Genomic DNA, 20271 nt, shown 5'->3' with positions numbered 1-20271 from the left:
GGTAAAATGGTGAAATGGCAACCAAATCAGCGGATCCCATGCCATCCTAAAAATTGCAATTGTGACAATGCTGACAATCTGCAGGCGACAGCCAACACAGAGTTCCAACCGGAAGTCGGGGGAATCGGGAAGTAACTGTGAAGGATGGGGGAAACAGACGGCAATGGCAGTTCCGTCTACATCTCGCGCAGCTCCTCTATACACTCAGAAAAAAATTGCACTTCATATGGGCTTAAATAAATGAAAACAATAATGAAGTATTTCAGGTTCCTCTTATCCAGCTTCATAATGCACTTTCCAATTGAATTGTGCGAGCATTTGAAGGTCTTCTTGGTGGGTCAGTGCTATTAATCTTTGGTACTTCACAGTTTCGGACAGTGTATTGTCCGTCTGGCTGCTGCCTTCATGGCAGCGTCAAGAAAACGGCGACACTTACAATCAGTATGAAATTTACGCGATTTTCATTGCGGCAAATGGTTTGCTTTTTTCGGTATTAACATTTCTCGCCAGGCATTTGGGGAGAATAAAGAAAGTGGGGGATTGATGGGTGGTGGGAGTGTTGGAGTTTGGACTTTGGAGCCCAGCTGAAGTCGTGCCAATTTCATAATGCTGTTCATATTTCGTTAGGCATATGCCGATTGTGATGCTGCTTAAATTTAAGCACAGTTGAGAATAATCTTCAGTCTCAAGTAATCTTAAATTCAGTTTGCTTCTTATTTAGAGTTCAGAACGTATAAAGACCAGAGGTCTTTAGTCTTGCCGATCTCCCCGTGGAGTGTGCAGAGTATTCGCTGTTCCCCGAAGGAATATGATTTGCTCGCCGGTTGGCTGGCTCCTTGGCTGCAGCCATAACCAGGATAACAACAAACGGGCAAACAGCTCGCGGCTGCCACGAGCCAAAAGTGGCATCAGCTGCGGCAGTTGGCGCGGATATATCTAACCCCTCCCGGGCCCGCGACCCTCCCCCGCCGCCAGCACCAGCCACCACCCTCCAGATCGGCCGACATATATCCTGGGCTGACTGACTCGAACCGAGGATAATGCAATAAGCGTTGCCAACAAGCGCGCAACGTCTTCGTCTTCGTCCTGCGACTTTGGGCCCTCCAGCGATTGAGCCACTGCGTTTGTGGGTGGGCTGGGGCTTGTTGGTGCGGGAGGTGGCTTTCCAGGGGGGTGCACATGTGCGCCAGACAGGTTATGCGCTATAAAAAATTTAAGAAATTGCTACCAACGCCAGCGCCAAAAACGACAATACTTACGAGCATTTCACAAATCAAAATACTTTCGAGAGTTGGTCCTTTTCGCAAGTACAGCCCTTCCCTGCGCTTTGTTGTCTGCCACCAGTGGTTATTGTTATTGTTCTTAATGTTGGCTTTCTTGTGTGCCAGACTTCGCCGCGTTTTTCCACACCCTTCCCCCTGAACAACACAACTGATGCCCGAAGGAGCGATGCGAAAAACAATGTGCTAAATAAATAAATTTGTCCAAGATTGCGCATCAAAAATAAAAAAAGGTGCAAAAAGTCGGGATATGGCTGTGCGAATGGTTTGCTTTTATGGCGTGGCAGGTGATCAGGTGGGTGTTATGTTGGATACAAGGATTAAACAGGACGATATGAGTATAATTCGAATGGGCGTAGTAAGGTTATTGAACAAACAAGCTCTAAAGCCTTGATGTTAGATGAGAAAGGATGTTAGCAAAAAATATCTACAAAAGGATCCACCTTGGAATCTCTACGGACTAAGGTTTTAAATCCAAATCAATTATTCTTTTTGAGAATAGCAACTAGCAGAATGCAGTTTTTTCTTTAGACATCTTGGCCATATCTCGGTTTAATGGCAGTACTTCCCAAGTACCACCCGTCCCCAGGATCCATCCTAATCTATGGCCCATTGCGTGTGCAGGAGAACACGGCCAGTTGGTAATATCCTCGGAGAATGGCATGCAAAAGGACAGGCAACAAAAGCGAGCACAAATTGCGACATGTTTTGCAATTCCCACGCATTCTGCGGAGCTCCCCATCCACTTTCGCAACTCCCACGCTCGGGTTAAAGGTCGCCGGAGTGTGTATCCACCCACTTGATGTTGCTGCTCCAGCTGTCCTCGCCTGGATGTTATTTAGCCGACAGTTTAGTGTAATCCCCCCGGGGGAATGGGACTCGGGACTCCTTTTTTATGTCAACTGTTGATTGCAGCAGTGCACAGCTCCGAAAGGATATCAAAACGCAGCTGAACTGCAGCAATAATCAAAATTAATTCAATTTCGGCGGCTGGCTTTAAAGGTAGCCACTTAATTAAATGGCCACACGCGTGCTCCATATGTACATCCCCATATCCTGTGGCACTGAACTGATTTTCATGCATCTGGCAAAAATCTGCTTAAATCAAATTACATTCAACAAAATGCCCATAAAGCGAATGAATAACCACAAAATATTCGAGCACTTAAAATGGCAAAGTGATTGAATTGTGGGCAGGGTTTTTCGAGAAGCGAACGTGACACGATCCAGTTTTTAAAACCATTATGTTAATGGAACCGCTATATTTTTTCAAAACTGGGACTTCATTTGTGTTTACTCATTAAAGATACGTTCACTCTTATCCAAGTTCGTTTCGAATATTGTGTTTTGATGCTTAGCTCTACGTTTTTTTGGTATTATGGAGACTTTAGTAAAGTATATTACCCTATAGTAATTGAAAGGCATATTTGTGTTCACGCACTCATCTCCAATTGTCAATGCACCATAAACCGCACAAATGCACCACAGTGACAGGTTACAATGGGGACCAAGCTGGGGAAATATTAAACATTGACCTGAAAGTTTATTTAAGCACAATTTCATGACATTAAAGGTAGCTAGCTGAAGATGCTTAACCCCGCTGTACTACTATTGGCATACGCCCATGGCTGCACCTTCCGAAAACTGCACTTATGCCCTGTAATAACCAGCTCTCATCTGTCCTCTCCCAGCTGCAGGCTTACGATTTCCTTTGATCAAATTATCCCTGAAACCCCACTCCGCCGGCAGCCCTCAAGGATTGCACCTGTTTTTAAGCTCAGATGTCCGGCAAATGCGTACATATTTTAAATTTAATTACTACACGCTGCATGCAGCAAACAGTGGCAGCCACAGCAAATCCGAGCCAGGACATCCATCCATCCATCCAAATGGGGCAAGCACAATCCTTTCGGTGGGGCAATGCGCTATGAACTCCCTTGCCCGAATAGTTGGCTGGCCATTCAAAATCTGCGCTAGCCGCACATGGATAAAAATATGAGTGCACCATGCGAGGGTGGATCGAAGCCATTTGTCATATAATAAGAAGAAAAAGGACCAAGAAAAGGATTTGATGTATCGTTTGTTTTGTTTTCATTACAGGATATTTTTTGATCATGGGCCATATGATTTCTTTACAACTAATGACGCCTTCCTTACTTACCAATCCACTCCTGTCGAAACATATATCACCTGAAATGCCTCTCCCTGCCCCTAAAAACCCCTTCGTGCACACAGACGCTTCAGCGTTCGTCCTGCGGGCATTTTTGCACATGTAACTCAATTTGTGGTTTACATTTAATTAATTTAATAATATATGGGGAAATTAAATTCTCTTCCTTCCCAGCTGCAAAGAGAAAAACCGCAGAAATCTCGCCACTGTCAACAATTCATCTGACCAGTCCGAGAACGAGCTGAAGAAGGATACGAGCTGAAGGAACCTCAAAATATGCGAACATTTGTAGTTATATCGAGCAACGCCGGCAAAGCGCTCAACAGATGGCGCTGGCAGAAGTGCGAAGAGATGGCGCCACAAACGGAATCCACATGAAGGGAAAAGCTCTCCTGTGGGTGGATGCTAAGAAATACCATTTATTTATTTAAATATTGCAGTGGTACCAAATTTAAAATATTTTAGTAAAATCAGTGTAGCAGAAATACATTTTTATTATAGTGTCATAAAACTTGTAATACTTGGAAGTAATTGAATATGCAAAGGTATTAATATAAATAATTATATAAATGGTTAAGATGTAACTTAAATTAAAGGTGTCTGATTAATACGTATGCAATAACTGAAATAGTCATTCTGATTTGCGAACTGAATAATTCATTTCTGCTTACTCACTATTCAATTTCACTTTGCCATATCAGGGCATTGAACCTACTAAGTTGCGATCTCTCTTAATTAATTGACCCCCGTAATTGCAGTGCAAATTGTTCCGCTTTGCATGCGGAAGCCCTTATCGAAAGCGAATTATCGCGATGTGCATACAGAAATTAAGTGAGTTGTATTGGGATTGTTTTCCATAGCTGCCTCCTAGCGATTGTAACAAGAGCAATATGTTCTGATTCTGCAATCAGATCGTCTGCATTTCACTTTGTTCACATGGGCAATCCGATTCGGCGCACTCGAAAAGCTCGCTCGCGAAAAGCAAAGCTCTCGCATCCAGCGTATAAAAGATACAATGCAGATGCAGTCGAACCTCAGTTCTAAGCCAGAAGTAGAACGGATACCAAGTTCAGTGGATAGCGACCGTATCTCCCAGTATATTCCAGAATGAATCATCACTCGAGGTAAGCGCCACTCGCTGAGCACTAGCTCCAAGTTATTTACATTTCATTAATCATCCCCACAGTTCGCACCTGTTGCTGCTTATCTCCGTGGTATTTGGGGCAGTATGGGTGGCCCATGCCCAGGTGCCATTTCCTGGCAAGTGCCCAGATGTTAAGCTACTGGACACCTTCGACGCGGAAGCGGTGAGTTCTGACCTTAGGCCAACCATCTCGCATCGCATGTTAATCATGTCATTCTGATAGATTTAGAATAGGAAAGTCTAAACGATCAGTTGCAAGCGAACATGCCAATAAAGGCACTTCAAAGTCTCAATAGTTATGAACTAAAATTTAAATATAAGGGTATATATCGAATTAAGCGATATTAGTAAAACTTCACATGGTTTACCAATTGGGGAAATTCGATCTTCAAATTTAAAATTTCGTTAGTTTTGCAAAATTGATAGATAGCGAAAACTATAATGATAAGATAAGCAAATTGCTTTCATATTAATAAAGTGCACTGTTCTTACAGCTTTCTAGGTAAATATTTGTATTTGGTATTTTTTTAATTATCGGACCTTACTTATCTAATGTAGCTATAATTATTTCCACAGTTTTAAATAACAAGTAAACACTTCGTGCTGTAGTTTGTATTACTTATTATATGACCATCTGCTTAAACGTAATATTCTTACATTGTATTTATTACTATTATTATTTCGAATACTTCAGTATATGGGCGTCTGGTACGAGTACGCAGCCTATCCATTTGCTTTCGAGATCGGCAAGAAGTGCATCTACGCCAACTACAGTCTCATAGACAACAGCACTGTTTCGGTGGTGAATGCGGCCATCAATCGATTGTGAGTATCAAGTAGTATAATCTGAAACACTCCATTTAATCAAAAAATCGATGAAAAAGCACCGGACAACCCTCGAATGTAACTGGACAGGCCAAGGTCCTTGGACCCGGTCAATTGGCCGTGGCCTTTTACCCGACGCGTGAGTAATGCCAATTTTAGGTGGTCTCTTTAACAAACATTTTTTTGCTTATCCAATACATTTTAGAGCCATTGACGAAGGCCAACTACCTGGTTTTGGGCACAGATTACGAGTCATACGCCGTCGTCTACAGCTGCACCAGTGTAACACCTTTGGCCAATTTCAGTGAGTTAATGGGGTGTCTAGTCAGCTTGTCAGCATATTCATATGCGAACTGTGTCACTAAACTAAAATGGAGTGACAAGCACTTACGCCAGAATGATAATTATAATTTTAATTGCAGAAATTGTTTGGATCTTGACTCGTCAGCGTGAACCTTCAGCGGAAGCGGTTGATGCGGCCAGAAAGATCTTGGAAGACAACGATGTATCCCAGGCCTTCCTCATCGATACTGTTCAGAAGAACTGTCCCCGGTTGGATGGTAATGGCACTGGGCTGGCCGGAGAGGATGGCCTCGATGTGGATGACTTCGTGTCTACCACGGTGCCAAATGCCATTGAAAAGGCATGAGAATGGCTCCGACGCCTCTACGAGCGTCTCTACGACATTTTTATGAACTTCCTAAGTTACTAAGTGTCATGTTATCACAGAGGTCGTATTTCAGATGCTAAATGTTCTTTGGTGCTTCAATTTAAGTTTGTTGTTATTGCGAGGAATAAATAAATAGAAAACCGATCATGTAAAGACTTTATACAACTGAGAGATGTACACGATCAAGTGACTCAATGGAACGGTTCCGCTTTTGTTTTAAACGCTGTGCGAAACTCTTGTGCTCCGCAAAATCTTGATTATTTTTCATTAAACCGTATCCAGTGGATTCAAATAAACCAGACTAAATGATTCAGTTTGCAGTTTTACTCAAACCGTTCCAGCATGATCAAGTGGAAGATCTTCGTGTGAGTGCAGCCTCTGAATATCAGCTATATGAATATTGAATACCCTACATAATTCTTCGAAAGCCCTGCAATCCTATATCTTCAATCCTCCATGGCCATGCGGGCCTTTCACGGAGCCTGTCCCTCCAATATGACGGCTGTTGGGGATTTGGACATGGACCGATTCAAAGGAAAGTGGTACACCCACTCGATATATCCTCATCTCTCGTTGCGAGTGGAGAAATGTCAGTCGACGGATTTCATAGAGAAGGAAGAGAATAAATTCAGCGTTGTGGCCCGGGAACTGAACACCCAGTGAGTGATTTTAAATATTTTGAAACAACTCTATAAGCCATATTTACAGAACTGGTACTGTAAAGATGAGAAAGGCAGACATACTGAACGTGGAGCCAGAATTTGGGCGGTATGTTTTGGGCACAACAAGTACGGGTAAATTATGGTGGAATTAGTTAAACCAATTAAAGCGAGTTATTAACGTATTTTATTGCAGCATTTCCTGAGGGCGTTCTCATGTACGTTCTGGATACCGATTATGTGAACTTCGCCATTCGATTTATGTGCTTTGATGCCAGCAAAATATTCAGCTTTCGTGAGTGCAGTGCTGTGAATAATAAATACTTTCCCCTAATACGATTCCATTGATCCCATAGATTGGGCTGTCATCCAGACCCGAAAACGATTGCCCAGTACTCAGGTTATTCATATGGCTCAGTACTTTGGAAAAAGTGCCGGCCTTGTTATAGGTGACATGAGCAAAGTTCCGCAGGAGTCGTGTCCTTATGATACCTGAAAAGTATAAGCTTTGTTTTAAAATAAAAGTGTAACTTGTAGGTCGCAATTAGCATATCGAATTGATTTTGACTTCGGATTAAGGAAATTAACCCATTCTGGGAACTCGTTTTTAAAAGCTTAACTTATATAAATTATAGTGATTCTACGTGAACCACATTTACCACCAACAAAACTGCCCTATTTGCTCGGCCTAGGTGAGCAAAACAAATGTTGGCCCACAGAAACGAGCATAAATCACAAAACCGCACTTGGAACGGATGCGCATAGATAAACCTGGCCCACCAACTCATCTCGCTCCCTGGACAGGAATAAAGAAAAAGGACAATTGTAAAATTAAACAGCGAAAAGGCAGGACGTTGGGTCCTTGCAGAGCGAAAACTCCGAGCGTCCATTGGGGAAATTTTATGGTACAACGATTTTTAGAAGCTGTACAAACATATACATTGTATATATCTATGTCTATATTTTATTTGCCCGCCTTCCATTTTTGTTTTCGAGTTTCCCAGACTGCGACAGCTCCCGCGGCATTCGAGCTGGTGTTGTGCAGCATTTGTTGCAAGGGTCGAGGAATCGGGCTAGGAATTGGTCGTGTGGGAGTCCCTGGCCAACTCACCTCTTTCCACCCAACGACTGCTACTCGCTATGCATACAAAATTTGTTTTGTAAACAAAGTAATGCCATTACAAACAAATTGGACTTTGTGCCCATGTTTTACACCCACCCCAGCCACGACATTGTTGCACTGGCATCCTTTGGGAAATCGCTCTGCGGAGCGTCCTGATGATTGAAGGAATATGTGACTGACATTTGAGCCTGCTCCGCACATAGACGGATAGCATTTATTGAGTGGCAAAGGACGATTCCTGCTTGCAGTTTTGCGGTTTGCCCGCTGGCTATTGGGTTACTCTTTGGAGATTATAGCGTACCCTATTTATTCAATTTGGTATTCCTTGCGGTGCCCGAGGGCTCGGAACTGGAACGTCTGAGTGTGGTGCCTATGATGGGGAAGTCCTTTAAAAGGCACCATTGAAGATGCCTCCATTTTGATGGAGGATTCTGCGGGAACAATATCGTGAGACGATATTTACTTCATTCACTTACGATATTCAGTTCTGATGCTGTAATTCCTCCATTACAATCCACTGAAATTAACTTTACTTTGTTCTATCTGCACTTCACACCACATCCATGTTGGCACCTCCTTCAATAGTCTTTCATTTATCATCTCCTCAATGGAAAATGCTAAATCAGCTAAAGCAATTTGCTGTCAGCAAGGTACTGGCGATAAAGGTGGCCCATTCCACACTTGCCGATCCCCATTTGGCCACCTTCTCCTCCTCCCAGTCAATAAAATGCCTTTTAATTAATCGGACGGTTAGCCGGAGGACGGACAATTATCCGGACGTTGTGCGTCAGCTGTTGTGGCTACCAAATGGGAACAGGACTCCGGGAACAGGACATTCGAAAGCAGCGACGAATTGTGTGCATAAATTATGCAGCCAGCCATTTTGGAAAGCCCCACATTTATGATATTTCACCATTTTTTGTACACGGTATGAGTAGAAGGATATGTGGCATTAGTATATACAGCAGGCAACTTTAATAAAAAAATATTTATGTATTGTATACCAATCATAGGAGATGCCTTATCTGCTTCCTATTTGTTTCAACTAGTTTTATCAATAACTAATAGTAGGCCAAGTAATGTGTTATACAGAGTAACTCATGGTCTCAACCAAAGGATTTAACGAATTACCTTCCTTTTTTTTTGGCTTGGTTAGGGGAATTCCCACTTGGCTGACCAGCAACAATATGTTGCAAACGTTTAATTTGAACGCGTCTCTAATCGCTGTCCTGGCAACCAGGACACTCCACCTGCCACCTGAAATCTGGGCGCTGTAATTGCGTTCATTGAATTGTTAACTGGTCTGCTTGTCTGCCAGCCTGCATTTCAGTCCCCGAAAACCGCAAACTTGCAGCGAGGGCGGCCAAAAGCCGTTGTTATCCTTGCGGTCCTTGTGGCTTTGTGTGAACGCGACTGCGAGTGTGGATGGGTCCCCTTGAGCTGATTTCCGCACTGGCTGGCGGGTCCTTCGATATCCCGGTCAAAGCACATCAAACTTTTTGGCTCTCCCTGTGGGCCATCTGCATTTGGCATTTATTGGTATTGTTCCAATTAAAGTTGGACTCGGTCATAAAATATGCAAGCTCAGTGAACCAGTAAGCCATTCGCCATCGCGCAACTTCTGTTTCGATTTGGCGGCCACAGGACATTAATGCGTTACGGTCAATGGTTGCGACTGCAACCGAGCCAGCGCTGCCAATAAAAGGTAATAAAATGCCCCATCCTTCGGTAGCCAATGCGGATGGTTGAAGTTAAGCAATGGAGTTGCTTCTGAATATACTAAGTGGGTTTTCTCAATAAGGATCAATTAAAATTGTGGCAATATAAAAAGGAAGGGGAAACGCTAGAGTCGCGCTACTTAACTATCAAATAAGTTGGATCGAATAAATAAACTAAATTCAATTTAAAAGCCTGGGGATAATAGTATTAAAAAAAGACATTGATCTTTATTTTAATCCATGATCCGATGCCTATCAAGCATCATAAATTTCCGCTATCAACTCCGCAAAATGCGCAAACATTTCGTTAACTCGTTTCATACGGCCCAGGTGCGCCTGGCTATTAAACCCGTGCCAAAATCAAGCGTCGCGACGCATTCACCTTTGACCCGCCACCCGCTCCACCCACCACACAAAGTTTAGCACCACATGCTGCATGCACCACCCACCGTACCTACTTCCTCTGTCTTCCCAACATTTTGTGGCACGTATTGGCCAAAGCCAAAGTTTCGGCGACGCGCTGGTGAAAACGTCTCTTGCGGCTTGGCTGCCAACTGCTTAATCAATTACGCAACTTTGTAACAACATGCGAGTCCTGGCCAAAAAGCGTGCGCCGCATGCATTAGACATAGCTAAAACTACGAAAGTGCAACTACCGCTGAGAGGAATGAAATTTAAAAAATGTAATCAGGACCTCTTGGAATTATCTCTCAAAATTCTTAATGAAAATTCAGTAACAGAAGAATCAAATTGTTGTAGTTAGTTTTTGGAAAATTAAGCACCGTTCTGGCCAAGGCGAACCCTCTAAATTAAGGAGCATGCGGTGTGTGATATGAAGAGCTTAGACCATTGTAGAAATGCCCACCAAGAAGTGTTACTGCCCCGTCACTCATGTCATCTTTGACTGCGATGGAACCTTGATAGGTGCATTACATTTAACATATTCTAATTGAATAAATGGTTCTATATTCATACCTTTTTTTTTTGCTCTTTCAGATAGCGAAGGCATCTACCTCAAAACGGTTCAAGACTTGTTGGCTAAATATGGCAAAACGTACACCAAAGTCGATCAGACGCAGCATATGGGAATGCCGGTCGGTACATTTTCCCAACACATCGTCAAGGATCTAAAACTTCCGTTGTCACCTGCGGAATTTCAAAAGGAATTCGAGGCAGCTGTTGATAAGAGCATGGGAAGTGTGGCTCTGCTGCCAGGGGTCAGGGATCTGATTCTCCACTTGCACGAATACCGCATACCCTTCTGCATAGCCACAAGTTCGTTTAGGAAACTGTTCAAAGTGAAGGCCGAGTCCTTCAAGGATATATTCCTGGCCTTTCACCACGTTGTCTGTGGCGATGATCCGGCACTTGGACCGGGAAGAGGAAAGCCCTACCCAGATATATATCTCCTGGCCGCCTCGCGATTCAATCCGCCCGCAGATCCCAAAAAGTGTCTTATATTCGAGGATGCTCCAGTGGGCCTCATAGGCGGAAAGGCAGCGGGATCCCAAGTCATCTTTATTCCAACTGATAACGTTTCCAAGCAGCAGAAAAAGGGCGCCACCATGGTTCTAAAATCGATGGCGGACTTTAAGCCTGAGCTCTTTGGTCTACCACCCTTTGACACCTGCTCCAAATTCGAGTTTGGCTAATCCCTAGCACTCTAAATTGATCCGTCAAAATTAGTATTCTATCTATAAAATAAAAAATAATTCAAAATTCAAGTGAACCAAAATGTCGGCGGAAGAGGCGGGTTCTAGGCAGTGCTCTTTTCAGCCAGTTACCCATTGCATTTTCGAACTCGATGGTCTGCTGATAGACAGCGAGCGTTTGAGAACGGAAACCGTTCAAAGGATTCTGGATCCCTATGGTCACACGTATAGCTTCGATCTGAAGATGCGGTGCATGGGAAAGCCAGATTCCGAGCAGGCTGCTCTAATCGTAAACACCTTCAATCTGCCCTTCAGCATGACGGAGTTTGAGAACCAGCAGGAACTTCAGTGTCGTGGCAAAATGGGATTCATTCGACTGATGCCCGGTGTGGAGCGTCTGCTGCATCACCTCAAAGCGTTCAACATTCCCATGGCTATCGCAAGTGGCTGCTGTCGGGATTCGTTTAGGATAAAGACGCGTCGGCACTCCAGGCCCTTCGATGTCTTCCACCACGTGGTTTTGAGCGGCTCCGACGAAGAAGTCAAGAGGGGGAAACCCGCTCCGGATGTTTTCCTCACCACCGCCTCTCGTTTTGAGGAATCGCCGGAGCCGAGCAAGTGTCTGGTCTTCGAGTCCTCTTTGGTTGGTATGGAGGCTGCTCTGTCCGCTGGCATGCAGGTGGTCCTCGTGCCCGATCCTCTGGTATCCTTTCGAGCAAGTGCTCACGCCACTTTGAGACTGCGATCGCTGGAAGGATTCAAGCCACAATATTTTGGACTGCCACCTTTGTGAGATATATGTATCATGTAGTTTGAAATCAAATGTTACACCATGTCAATAAATACAAATATAGGAACCATTGTTTCTAGTGTAAATTTTCATACTTTTAGACCTTGATACAGATAATGTTGATATAAATTCGCTGAAAATTTCTCCAGTCCTAGAATTCTTCTGGTAGAAAAGGAAGATGTGCACTTTTGGCTGCAGGACATGCAAATCTCAACCAGATTGTGAGGGCTGTTCCCCAAAGTGCTGCAGTCCTTGTATCAGCTACTGCATTTTCGATCTAGAAAGTGCTGTCTTTGGTGAGCTTAAAACTGGAAAAATGCCTTTATAAAGCACTGTCTTCCGCAGATACTCGCCACGTCTACCGGAAGGCTCTCAAGGAACTGGTCCGTTGTTACGATAAGAGGATACCAGACATTTTACATGTCCAAAGTGGACCTATGACGATATCAGAGATGTCTGAACTTTTTTGCCGGAAGCTCGATATTCCGATGAGTTGGGAATCGTTTCGGTATGAACTTAACGAGCGAACCTCCCATTTGATTGCAAATCCCCCGTTTATGGATGGGATTGAGCGGCTTGTTCCGCACCTGCGCAATAGCTGCATGGAATTGGGCTTGATCACCTCCAGCAACGAGGCCAACTACTGCTCGAAGATCCGCGGCCGGGAGGACTTCTTTGAGAACTTCTCCACCGTGGTCTGTGCGGATGATCCGGAGTTGCGGGCACCCAAACCCGAGCCCGACGTCTACCTGATTGCCATGTCGAGGCTAGGGGATGCTGGACCTGATTGCACCCTGGTTTTCGATGGCACTCCCAAAGGAGTTCAGGCGGCGAGCGATGCTCGACTGCCCGTCATAATGTTGGCCGAAAAGGACCTTCCCTGCTGTTGGTCCGAATTGGCCGCCTTGCGCTTCGAGTACCTGGACGACTTCGAGCCGGAGATGTATAATTTGCCCCCATTTACGGACCCTGCGCCCAAGAGGCGATCGAGTCGTCGGCGCACGAGATACAGTCAAAGATTGACCGTAATCCGGGCAAGAGCGGCCGAAGCAGCTGCCGCGGAGGAGGCGGAGGCAGAGGAGGAGGAACCCGCCGAACCACCACCACCAGCCGCCCTACCATCCATTTTAAATTTAAGAGAATAAGTCACGTTTTAGAAATGATTTATAAGATATCAAATATTTTATAAGTTAATAAAAATATGTCGTTCTTGCAAATTCAGCTTACTCTTCGATTTCTTAGCAAAGATGTGCGACTGTAGATTACATAATTGGTTAACTTTGTTTTCAATGCGGCACATGTCAGTGTTCGGCCAAAATTCGTAGAACAAAATTTGAGTTTTAAAAAATTGTAAAGTCCGGCTCAAAAATGTGCAGTGCTTGCTGTAAGTCTTGCAAAGCTCCGCCAGGATGCTCACTTTGTCCACCGATGTGCTGTAGTCCGGGTATTAGCTATTGCATCTTCGATCTGGAGAGCGCCGTTTTCGGTAAGATACCCTTCGTACATTTTCCAAATTAAATTAAGACCTGATTTCCCATATAGACACGCGTCATGTCTATAAGAGGGCCGTAATTGAGCTGGCTGCGAGTTATAACAAGATCATCCCCGAAGCGGTCCTGATAAAAAGCGGTCCCATGGAAACGGCTGAGATGGCCGAGTTGATCTGCCGGAAATGCGATCTCCCCGTGAGCTGGGAGTCCTTTCGCTTTCAGCTAAATGAGCGTACTTCCGACTTGATTGCCAATCCCACCCTGATGCCCGGAGTAGAGCGTTTGGTCACCCATTTGGGGAGGTGCTGTATGGGACTGGGGCTGATCACCTCGTGCTCCGAATCAATGTATTGCACTAAGATTCGGGATAGGGAGGACTTTTTCCAAAATTTTTCATCGGTGATATGCGCCGATGATGCGGACTTAAAAGCTCCAAAGCCGGAACCGGATGTCTATTTAATTGCCATGAGACGGTTGGGAGATGCCGGACCAGATTGCACCCTGGTTTTCGATGGCACTCCTAAGGGAGTCCAGGCAGCGACGGATGCCCGACTGCCAGTGGTAATGTTGGCCGAAAAGGACCTTCCCTGCTGCTGGTCAGAGCTGGCCACTTTACGTTTGGAAACCCTGGAGGAGTTCGACCCGGCGGAGTTCAACATGCCGCCGTACAGCTGCACGGAACCGCCTCCAAAAAAACCGAAGGCTTCAAGTCATCGTAGCTCCCAAAAATCTGCGGGAAGTCAGCGGGGTTCCGCTGCACTAAAGAAAGCTGCTGCGGATTCAGAAGCTGATGAGGGTGAGGAGGAGGAAGGCGAAGGACAGGAGGTTGCATAATTGGAATTATCCTGGATTTTATTGTATTGGATGGGAAAAGTATTTTAAACATTTTACAGAACATTTTGTAAAATCAATGATAAATGCAATTGTAGAATCTGCGTTCTCAACTAGTAAAAGTAATCAAGTCATAAGCCCTGGCTTTAAATTGCCTCTTCCTGATTCCTCAGGTATTTAAACCTTTCAAGCCAATTCATACGTAGTTAACAACTCAGCAGATTTGCGGTTAAATATAAATCCAGGCAATCTGTCTAAAAGCTTTTGCAATTCGCACTTCAGTAGATATAAGCGAGAAGTTTTAACTTAAAAGCTTAACATATTAAATTCAGTCGATGTGAAAGATTTGATAAATGCATGTGTTTATTATTTGGTGTTAATGAAGTGCCAATTAATTGAAGCCTTTTTCTTGATACTTTGGCTTGAAGCGAAATTGATCCATAAAACTGTGAGCTGCGATAAATCGACTTAGCATTATTATTAACTATTGAAAAGGGAATTGTTTGCTCTATCAGCTGAATAATAAATACAGTTTAATTGAAAACGTTTTCGGGATGACAAGGAAATTGAATCCTATCAGCGAGCAATGATTTTACCAGCACACACTCATAGAAAAAAAGGCAAATGCAAATTCAGACGGAGATTAAAGAGCATTATAAATAATGCCGATTGTCTGAATTTTCCCATTGTTCACCGTTCGTTGTTCATTGGCATTTGACTAGCTCATCAAGTGCTTTCAATTAAAGATGATTAAGCGTTTTCCATTCTCCGCATTCACAGGATTCGCATTCTGCAAGACAATAAATCCCGGTTGCGTTCAGCATTTTCTTGCCGTCATCTTTGCTCTGTCTCTCTGCCAAAAGCCAATTGTTTGACAATTTAATTATTCAACACATTACGCATACGCAGTGTGGGCCACAGTGCACCAGCGTGTGTGTGTCTGTCGGTGTCTACAAGGGTGTAGACATGCAATATGTTTGCCTAGTTGCAGATGCCAACTTGCAACTTTCAGCCAACTCCGGCCAACTTATAATTACTTAATGCTCAACTCGGAAAATGTGTCTCCAGCCCCCGAAAGTCGGGTTTAGCCCCACGACTCCTAAAAACGTCAGATGGCGCAAAGTGAATAAACCTTTTAACTCTTTAGACACATTTTTTGGCCTTATTTTTTAACTTTTCCCTGGCTTTTCTTCCGTTCCTGCCTAATGAACGGGCGCCACAGGAAGCACTCAAGGGCGAAAAGCTCAGCAGAACTGAATGCAAAAAAAAAGTAGTGAAAAGAAAATCGCATAAAATGGAAAGTGCCATGAGGAGCAAAAATAATAATAATTGTGAGCGTCAAAAGCACGATGCTCAAACAAGATCTGCGATTTTTTAACGTCTTAATTTAATTAAGCTAACAAAAAGACCCGCGGGGATCTCAGATTCAGTGAGAAATAAACTGACTGCTAGTAAATGGAAACGTTTTTAAGCCACAAAGCAAACATATGGGAAAAAAAGTATATGTAACATGAACATTTAATTGTAGGAACATTTTTAAAACCAATTTTGTGCGTAAAATCTTTAATAACCCCTTGTTAAGCAATATGTTATTATTCCATCATTACATGCCAATCGCATCGATTTTCGACTATGGAGCCGCATTATTTCAGATATTCAAGTGCCCTTGTGATTTTGGGTAGAGCAACAACGCGGATTAACATGTGTCGACGAATGCTGAAAAGCTTTTCATAGTCTTACCCAGCATTCCGCTAAATTAATGTTAAAATGCAAGGACACAGGAGTTGGTTGGGTGGCTGCTGGGCGGCTGAGGCCGTGAACCGCCATCCTGTGGTTTCTGCGGGCGTGGGTGTGCATTCGGAGCGTGCTTTGTTCGAGCCTTGTTATAAAGCATTAATCAAGCATACCTGCTGGGCAATCCCCCAGTCCCGATCCCAGTCCCCATCCCAATCCCTATCCCATCTCGCTTTCCCGCCACTGCGGCCTTTGCCTTTGCTTGTTTGTGGTGGCGACAACGACACACCGCCCAACCACCCAACCACCCAGCCACCCAAAACCCCATCACCCAGCAGGCCACTCGTCCAGTGGCTCAACCCCACATCCACCACCATTCAAAAGGGCACTAAATTGCCGCTCATTATGATGGGCTGGCATTACACGTATGCCCTAGTGGTGACAACGTGACTTAAGGCCGTATTATTAACTACATGTAGTATTAAATATTTAAGTGATAAAGGTTGAAAATAACTATTAAGTAAGTATTTCGTTATTGCATTGGTTTTAAGTTTATAAAATGTCCTAAAAATACATGCAGATGAATCATTTATGTGGCTATTGTAAAATAGTTGGGGTACTTCTAGTTTCACGCTGCCATCTCTGCCTCTTAAACCAATTTGTGTACGTGCGTATGTGTCCTTTTGCAATTTTCCAGCTAAATGGCATACATTAATTAACGGTTTTGTGCGACAGACGACTCGGGTCCAGATCCAGGTTCAGATTCAGGTCCAGACCCCAGAATGGCATTCATTCCGAGCCTGAGCCCCCAGCTCCCCACCACCAGGCTAACGAAAAAGATTAATGGTGCGCTATTAATGTGTAATGACAAATGTTAGTGCCTCCAAATGCCACGCCTCCCGCCTCCCTTTCCAACTGGATGTCTCACCTCGGCCATGAACGGATTTCGTACCTCCATACCTCCCATCACGGTGTCCATCCATTTGCGAAAATGATTGAAATAAATATTTAATTAAGGTACCAAAGTGCAACAGCAGCAAAAGCTGAGCGTCAACGCCAGGCAAACAAGAAAAAAGCAACTTGCTCTAAATTTTCATAAAAAATTCAATGCCACGCTCCGCCAACAGCCGACAACGATATGCAATAAAGTGCGGGCAGCAAAATGTGTCACCGTGTTACAAATAAAACCAAATGGGGCACTTTCAAGGATGCTCACATCGAATGGGGGATACCCTGGAAAGCGAACGACTGAAGCTTAAATTGAGAAAATTAAAATGAGCTGCAATAATTTACTTCATGTAAAGTTTATACTTGATGTCGTGTTCTGGAAAGAAACATTGTATAAATAATAAACAAAATGATTGAATATTTAAACTGAATTTGAATTTTTTGTATTGGTACAACCTATTTATTCACTGCTGGACTTCTCCAGCCAAGTCAAGTTGATCCGCAGTGCACTATACCTCAGGCAACGAAATAAAAACCAGGAGCAGCAACATCAAAATCCTTAGCAGCGTCAGCGTCAAAGTGACAACAACAGAAGTCGGGCCAGATCGGTGCGAGGACTAGAGATATGGAACTGGAATCGGAGGTGGAGCCGTGAGGTGGACACTTTGACCAACTGGTGTGCTGTTGCGGCAAACAAGTAAATAAATGACAAACTAAAGCCAAATTAAGTAAATAAAATTGTTGCCGCTGTCAGGGGCATAAAGTGACGCCTGACACGGACACGAGAACATGCGGCCAGGACATGGGACACAGGACTCGGCTCCTAGAGACTGACAGGACACAGGTTGGGGATCTCAGACGCAGGACTTCAGAGTCCTGTGACAGGCCTGAAAATGTCAACAAGTCGACTGTGAGTAGCAAAAAAAAAGCACACACGCCGGAAATGTTGCAAAAACTATGGTTAAGTCAAAGATCAGGCTGAGGTTAAAGGTTGTGAGAACTTTAATGCCTGACAAGGCATTGGAAAATTAAAATGAGAAAAGGGCGATAACCTCCGAGGACTTCCAGTCCGGCCTAGACAAACCCAAAAGACTTTTGCTTCGCATTGGGCAGACAAACGCTGACATCTGTCAAAACGAAAAGCGCACAATTTATCACAGGCAACAATAACGAAAATAAAGCCACAAAAGTACTGTGGGGATCCAAAGAGAAGACAATAGGAGCTCGATAAGCAGGGGAGCTCTGGACTATATGATACCCAGTAGCTTTACTAACTACAGTTTACCCTTTTTCCATATAGGATAGTGTGCTGCGTTAATCACCACAAGTAAAGCTTTAGCCTTAAAGCGACAAATGGTAACAAAGGGGTTTTAGATGGACACCCAAATCCGGAGCTCAGAAGTGGTAGGAGATGGGAAAGTGGCAGGACGGAGCAGAAGAGCCTCGTTGACGACAATGGAGTTGGTCAGGCGGAGATAGTGGCCAAAAAGAAAGGGGAAACGAGACGAGACAAGCTCGGGTTGATGATACGTAAGCCAAATGAAAAATCGACTCCCCAAGTGGGTGACTTCTGCATGTGTCCTTGCGGGTCCTTGCAGCCTCATCTATCAAACCAACCCGAAAGAGGAGCAAAAACCACGAATGGGCATGCAACTTCCTTCATTTCGCAGGGGCGATCACATCTCTTCGTCTCCTGTTTTGATATTATTTTTGTTTATGTGCGCGATTATCCATTGAAAATGGTTTATGGAAACTCACTGACCACGCCTAAGAATTTTTCATATAGATGGTAATGAAATTGTCGAATTATTGTAGAAAATTATATTTGTATATAGCCATTCTAACAAATCGTTTACTTTTGGAAACCCTTTTATATCCTTGGAACATTTACAGAGTGAATTCACTTCGCAGCCGAGCTCAAAAGTAACTTCCCATTTTAATTTTGGAACAAATTCGGTACATTTGTTTTTGTTTAATGAAAATTTTCCCGACTTTTTATACGGTGCGGTTTTTATTGTTTGTTGGCTGTGTGCTGGGGTTTTGACCACCCACCACACATCCTCCTCATGCTGTCTTGTTTGTGTTTCATTAGGATTTTTGTCATTGTGGAGAATGGTGTATCCCCCGACCAGGACTGTGATAAAACTAATGTTGACTTTCGACTGACCCGCTTTTCTGGCTCATATATGAATATACAATGTATATACTGAGCAGCAAAAAATGGCAATAATTATAGCTGCTGAGGTCACAAAAAGTGAACATATCCGTGTGCGTATGTTCCTGTGGTTTTGGGTTGGTTTTTCTAGCTTTCTAGCGGCCAAGAGAAATGCAATTACACTCGTATCTATTGCACTCGCAATTGTTCCGCTGTCAGTGTGTTGGTTCATCTGTGCATCGGTGTGTGTGTGTGTGTGTGTTCAAGTTATGTTGTGCAATTTTATATTGAGGTCACTGCTACTGACAGTAATTTATAAAAGTTTTGTTCATTTTTTCCGCCCGGGGCACAAAAAGGTCAAGAGTTTTGCTCATTTGTAGTCACTTGATGGTGGTGGTGGCTGTGAATGGCGAATGGTGACTATGCGACTATGCGAGATTAAATTGGAATTATGTGGGAACAAAACAAAGCGGTGAAACGAATGTGCCAGCAGATTTGTAATATCATCTTTGCTGGGTTGATTGTTTGGCACTAATAAAATTAAATTAAAAATATCCTTATATATAACTGAGATGGTTGAGTAACTTGAGCACTTTGTATTTTTTCCTAAAAACCTTATTTTTTAAATAATAAAAATAACTATTGCTAACCGAATCGTAGCAAACTTTTGCTTAAGTTTAGATGTAATGAAGCTAGAATATGTAGCTCAAAAGCGCTCTTTCCAACATCTAGAAATCCGACGAGAACTCGATTTGAACTTCTCGCTGGCGCCATCTATCTACTCGCTGCCCCAAGCGTGCCACTCAATCTCATTTCTCCATTGCGCAAACTCAACTCATCCTGGAGCGAAAACACCACTCTCATTCAGCCCAGTGGAGGCAGAGACCAAGCAGGAAAACAGAGAAGCAGCTGGACAGAGTTGGAACTTCACTTCGAAGATGAAATAGGTGGTCGCAGGATGTAGGAGCCCAAAGGTGGAAGCCACATTCTGGGGAAGCAAGATATTTGTGGGAGCTCTGCCTTTAATGGCGCATAATGTGCATAAAAATATGAGTATTCGTAAAAATATGAATAAGGTTTTT

At 43.7% G+C, this 20271-nt stretch overlaps 6 protein-coding genes and 1 long non-coding RNA gene across 11 annotated transcripts; all 7 read left to right on the top strand.

The window, feature by feature from the left end:
* Positions 1-4393: 4393 nt before the first annotated feature.
* NLaz (Neural Lazarillo) lies at positions 4394-6378 on the top strand. Of its 3 annotated transcripts, none has more exons than NM_175946.2 (6): positions 4480-4574; positions 4637-4757; positions 5289-5419; positions 5479-5558; positions 5625-5723; positions 5842-6232. In NM_175946.2, the coding sequence occupies exons 1-6, from the start codon at positions 4558-4560 to the stop codon at positions 6066-6068; spliced, it is 675 nt and encodes a 224-aa protein (NP_787960.1). In that variant the 5' UTR covers positions 4480-4557; the 3' UTR covers positions 6069-6232. The 3 variants fall into 2 exon arrangements, with proteins under 3 accessions (NP_001285560.1, NP_787960.1, NP_001259867.1); NM_001298631.1 differs by having other exon boundaries at positions 4394-4574; positions 5842-6378.
* A 46-nt stretch (positions 6379-6424) lies between these two features.
* On the top strand, positions 6425-7290 carry CG31659 (uncharacterized protein). Of its 2 annotated transcripts, NM_164415.3 has the most exons (5): positions 6425-6454; positions 6518-6748; positions 6798-6883; positions 6945-7043; positions 7105-7290. In NM_164415.3, exons 1-5 carry the CDS (start codon positions 6432-6434, stop codon positions 7242-7244), a joined length of 579 nt encoding a protein of 192 aa, NP_722702.1. In that variant the 5' UTR covers positions 6425-6431; the 3' UTR covers positions 7245-7290. The 2 variants fall into 2 exon arrangements, with proteins under 2 accessions (NP_722702.1, NP_001162852.1); NM_001169381.2 differs by having other exon boundaries at positions 6425-6748.
* A 3000-nt stretch (positions 7291-10290) lies between these two features.
* CG5565 (uncharacterized protein) lies at positions 10291-11304 on the top strand. Its single transcript, NM_134754.3, has 2 exons — positions 10291-10513; positions 10586-11304. Exons 1-2 carry the CDS (start codon positions 10447-10449, stop codon positions 11239-11241), a joined length of 723 nt encoding a protein of 240 aa, NP_608598.1. The 5' UTR covers positions 10291-10446; the 3' UTR covers positions 11242-11304.
* CG31924 (uncharacterized protein) lies at positions 11296-12114 on the top strand. The gene has a single exon (NM_164414.3). It carries the CDS (start codon positions 11324-11326, stop codon positions 12032-12034), a length of 711 nt encoding a protein of 236 aa, NP_722701.2. The 5' UTR covers positions 11296-11323; the 3' UTR covers positions 12035-12114.
* On the top strand, positions 12106-13245 carry CG5561 (uncharacterized protein). The gene is made up of 2 exons (NM_134752.2): positions 12106-12327; positions 12377-13245. The coding sequence occupies exons 1-2, from the start codon at positions 12210-12212 to the stop codon at positions 13174-13176; spliced, it is 918 nt and encodes a 305-aa protein (NP_608596.1). The 5' UTR covers positions 12106-12209; the 3' UTR covers positions 13177-13245.
* A 101-nt stretch (positions 13246-13346) lies between these two features.
* On the top strand, positions 13347-14487 carry CG5556 (uncharacterized protein). Of its 2 annotated transcripts, none has more exons than NM_134751.3 (2): positions 13347-13517; positions 13574-14487. In NM_134751.3, the coding sequence occupies exons 1-2, from the start codon at positions 13400-13402 to the stop codon at positions 14353-14355; spliced, it is 900 nt and encodes a 299-aa protein (NP_608595.2). In that variant the 5' UTR covers positions 13347-13399; the 3' UTR covers positions 14356-14487. The 2 variants fall into 2 exon arrangements, with proteins under 2 accessions (NP_608595.2, NP_001285559.1); NM_001298630.1 differs by having other exon boundaries at positions 13574-14410.
* Positions 14488-19883: 5396 nt separating this feature from the next.
* On the top strand, positions 19884-20250 carry lncRNA:CR45006 (long non-coding RNA:CR45006). The gene has a single exon (NR_124017.1). It is a non-coding gene; the product is annotated as a long non-coding RNA:CR45006 (long non-coding RNA).
* Positions 20251-20271: the final 21 nt, after the last annotated feature.

This window comes from Drosophila melanogaster, chromosome 2L (genome assembly GCF_000001215.4).
Source record: "Drosophila melanogaster chromosome 2L".
NCBI lineage: Eukaryota > Metazoa > Arthropoda > Insecta > Diptera > Drosophilidae > Drosophila > Drosophila melanogaster.
Note: the sequence above shows the minus strand (reverse complement) of the source record. Positions and strands in the feature narration are given on the sequence as shown.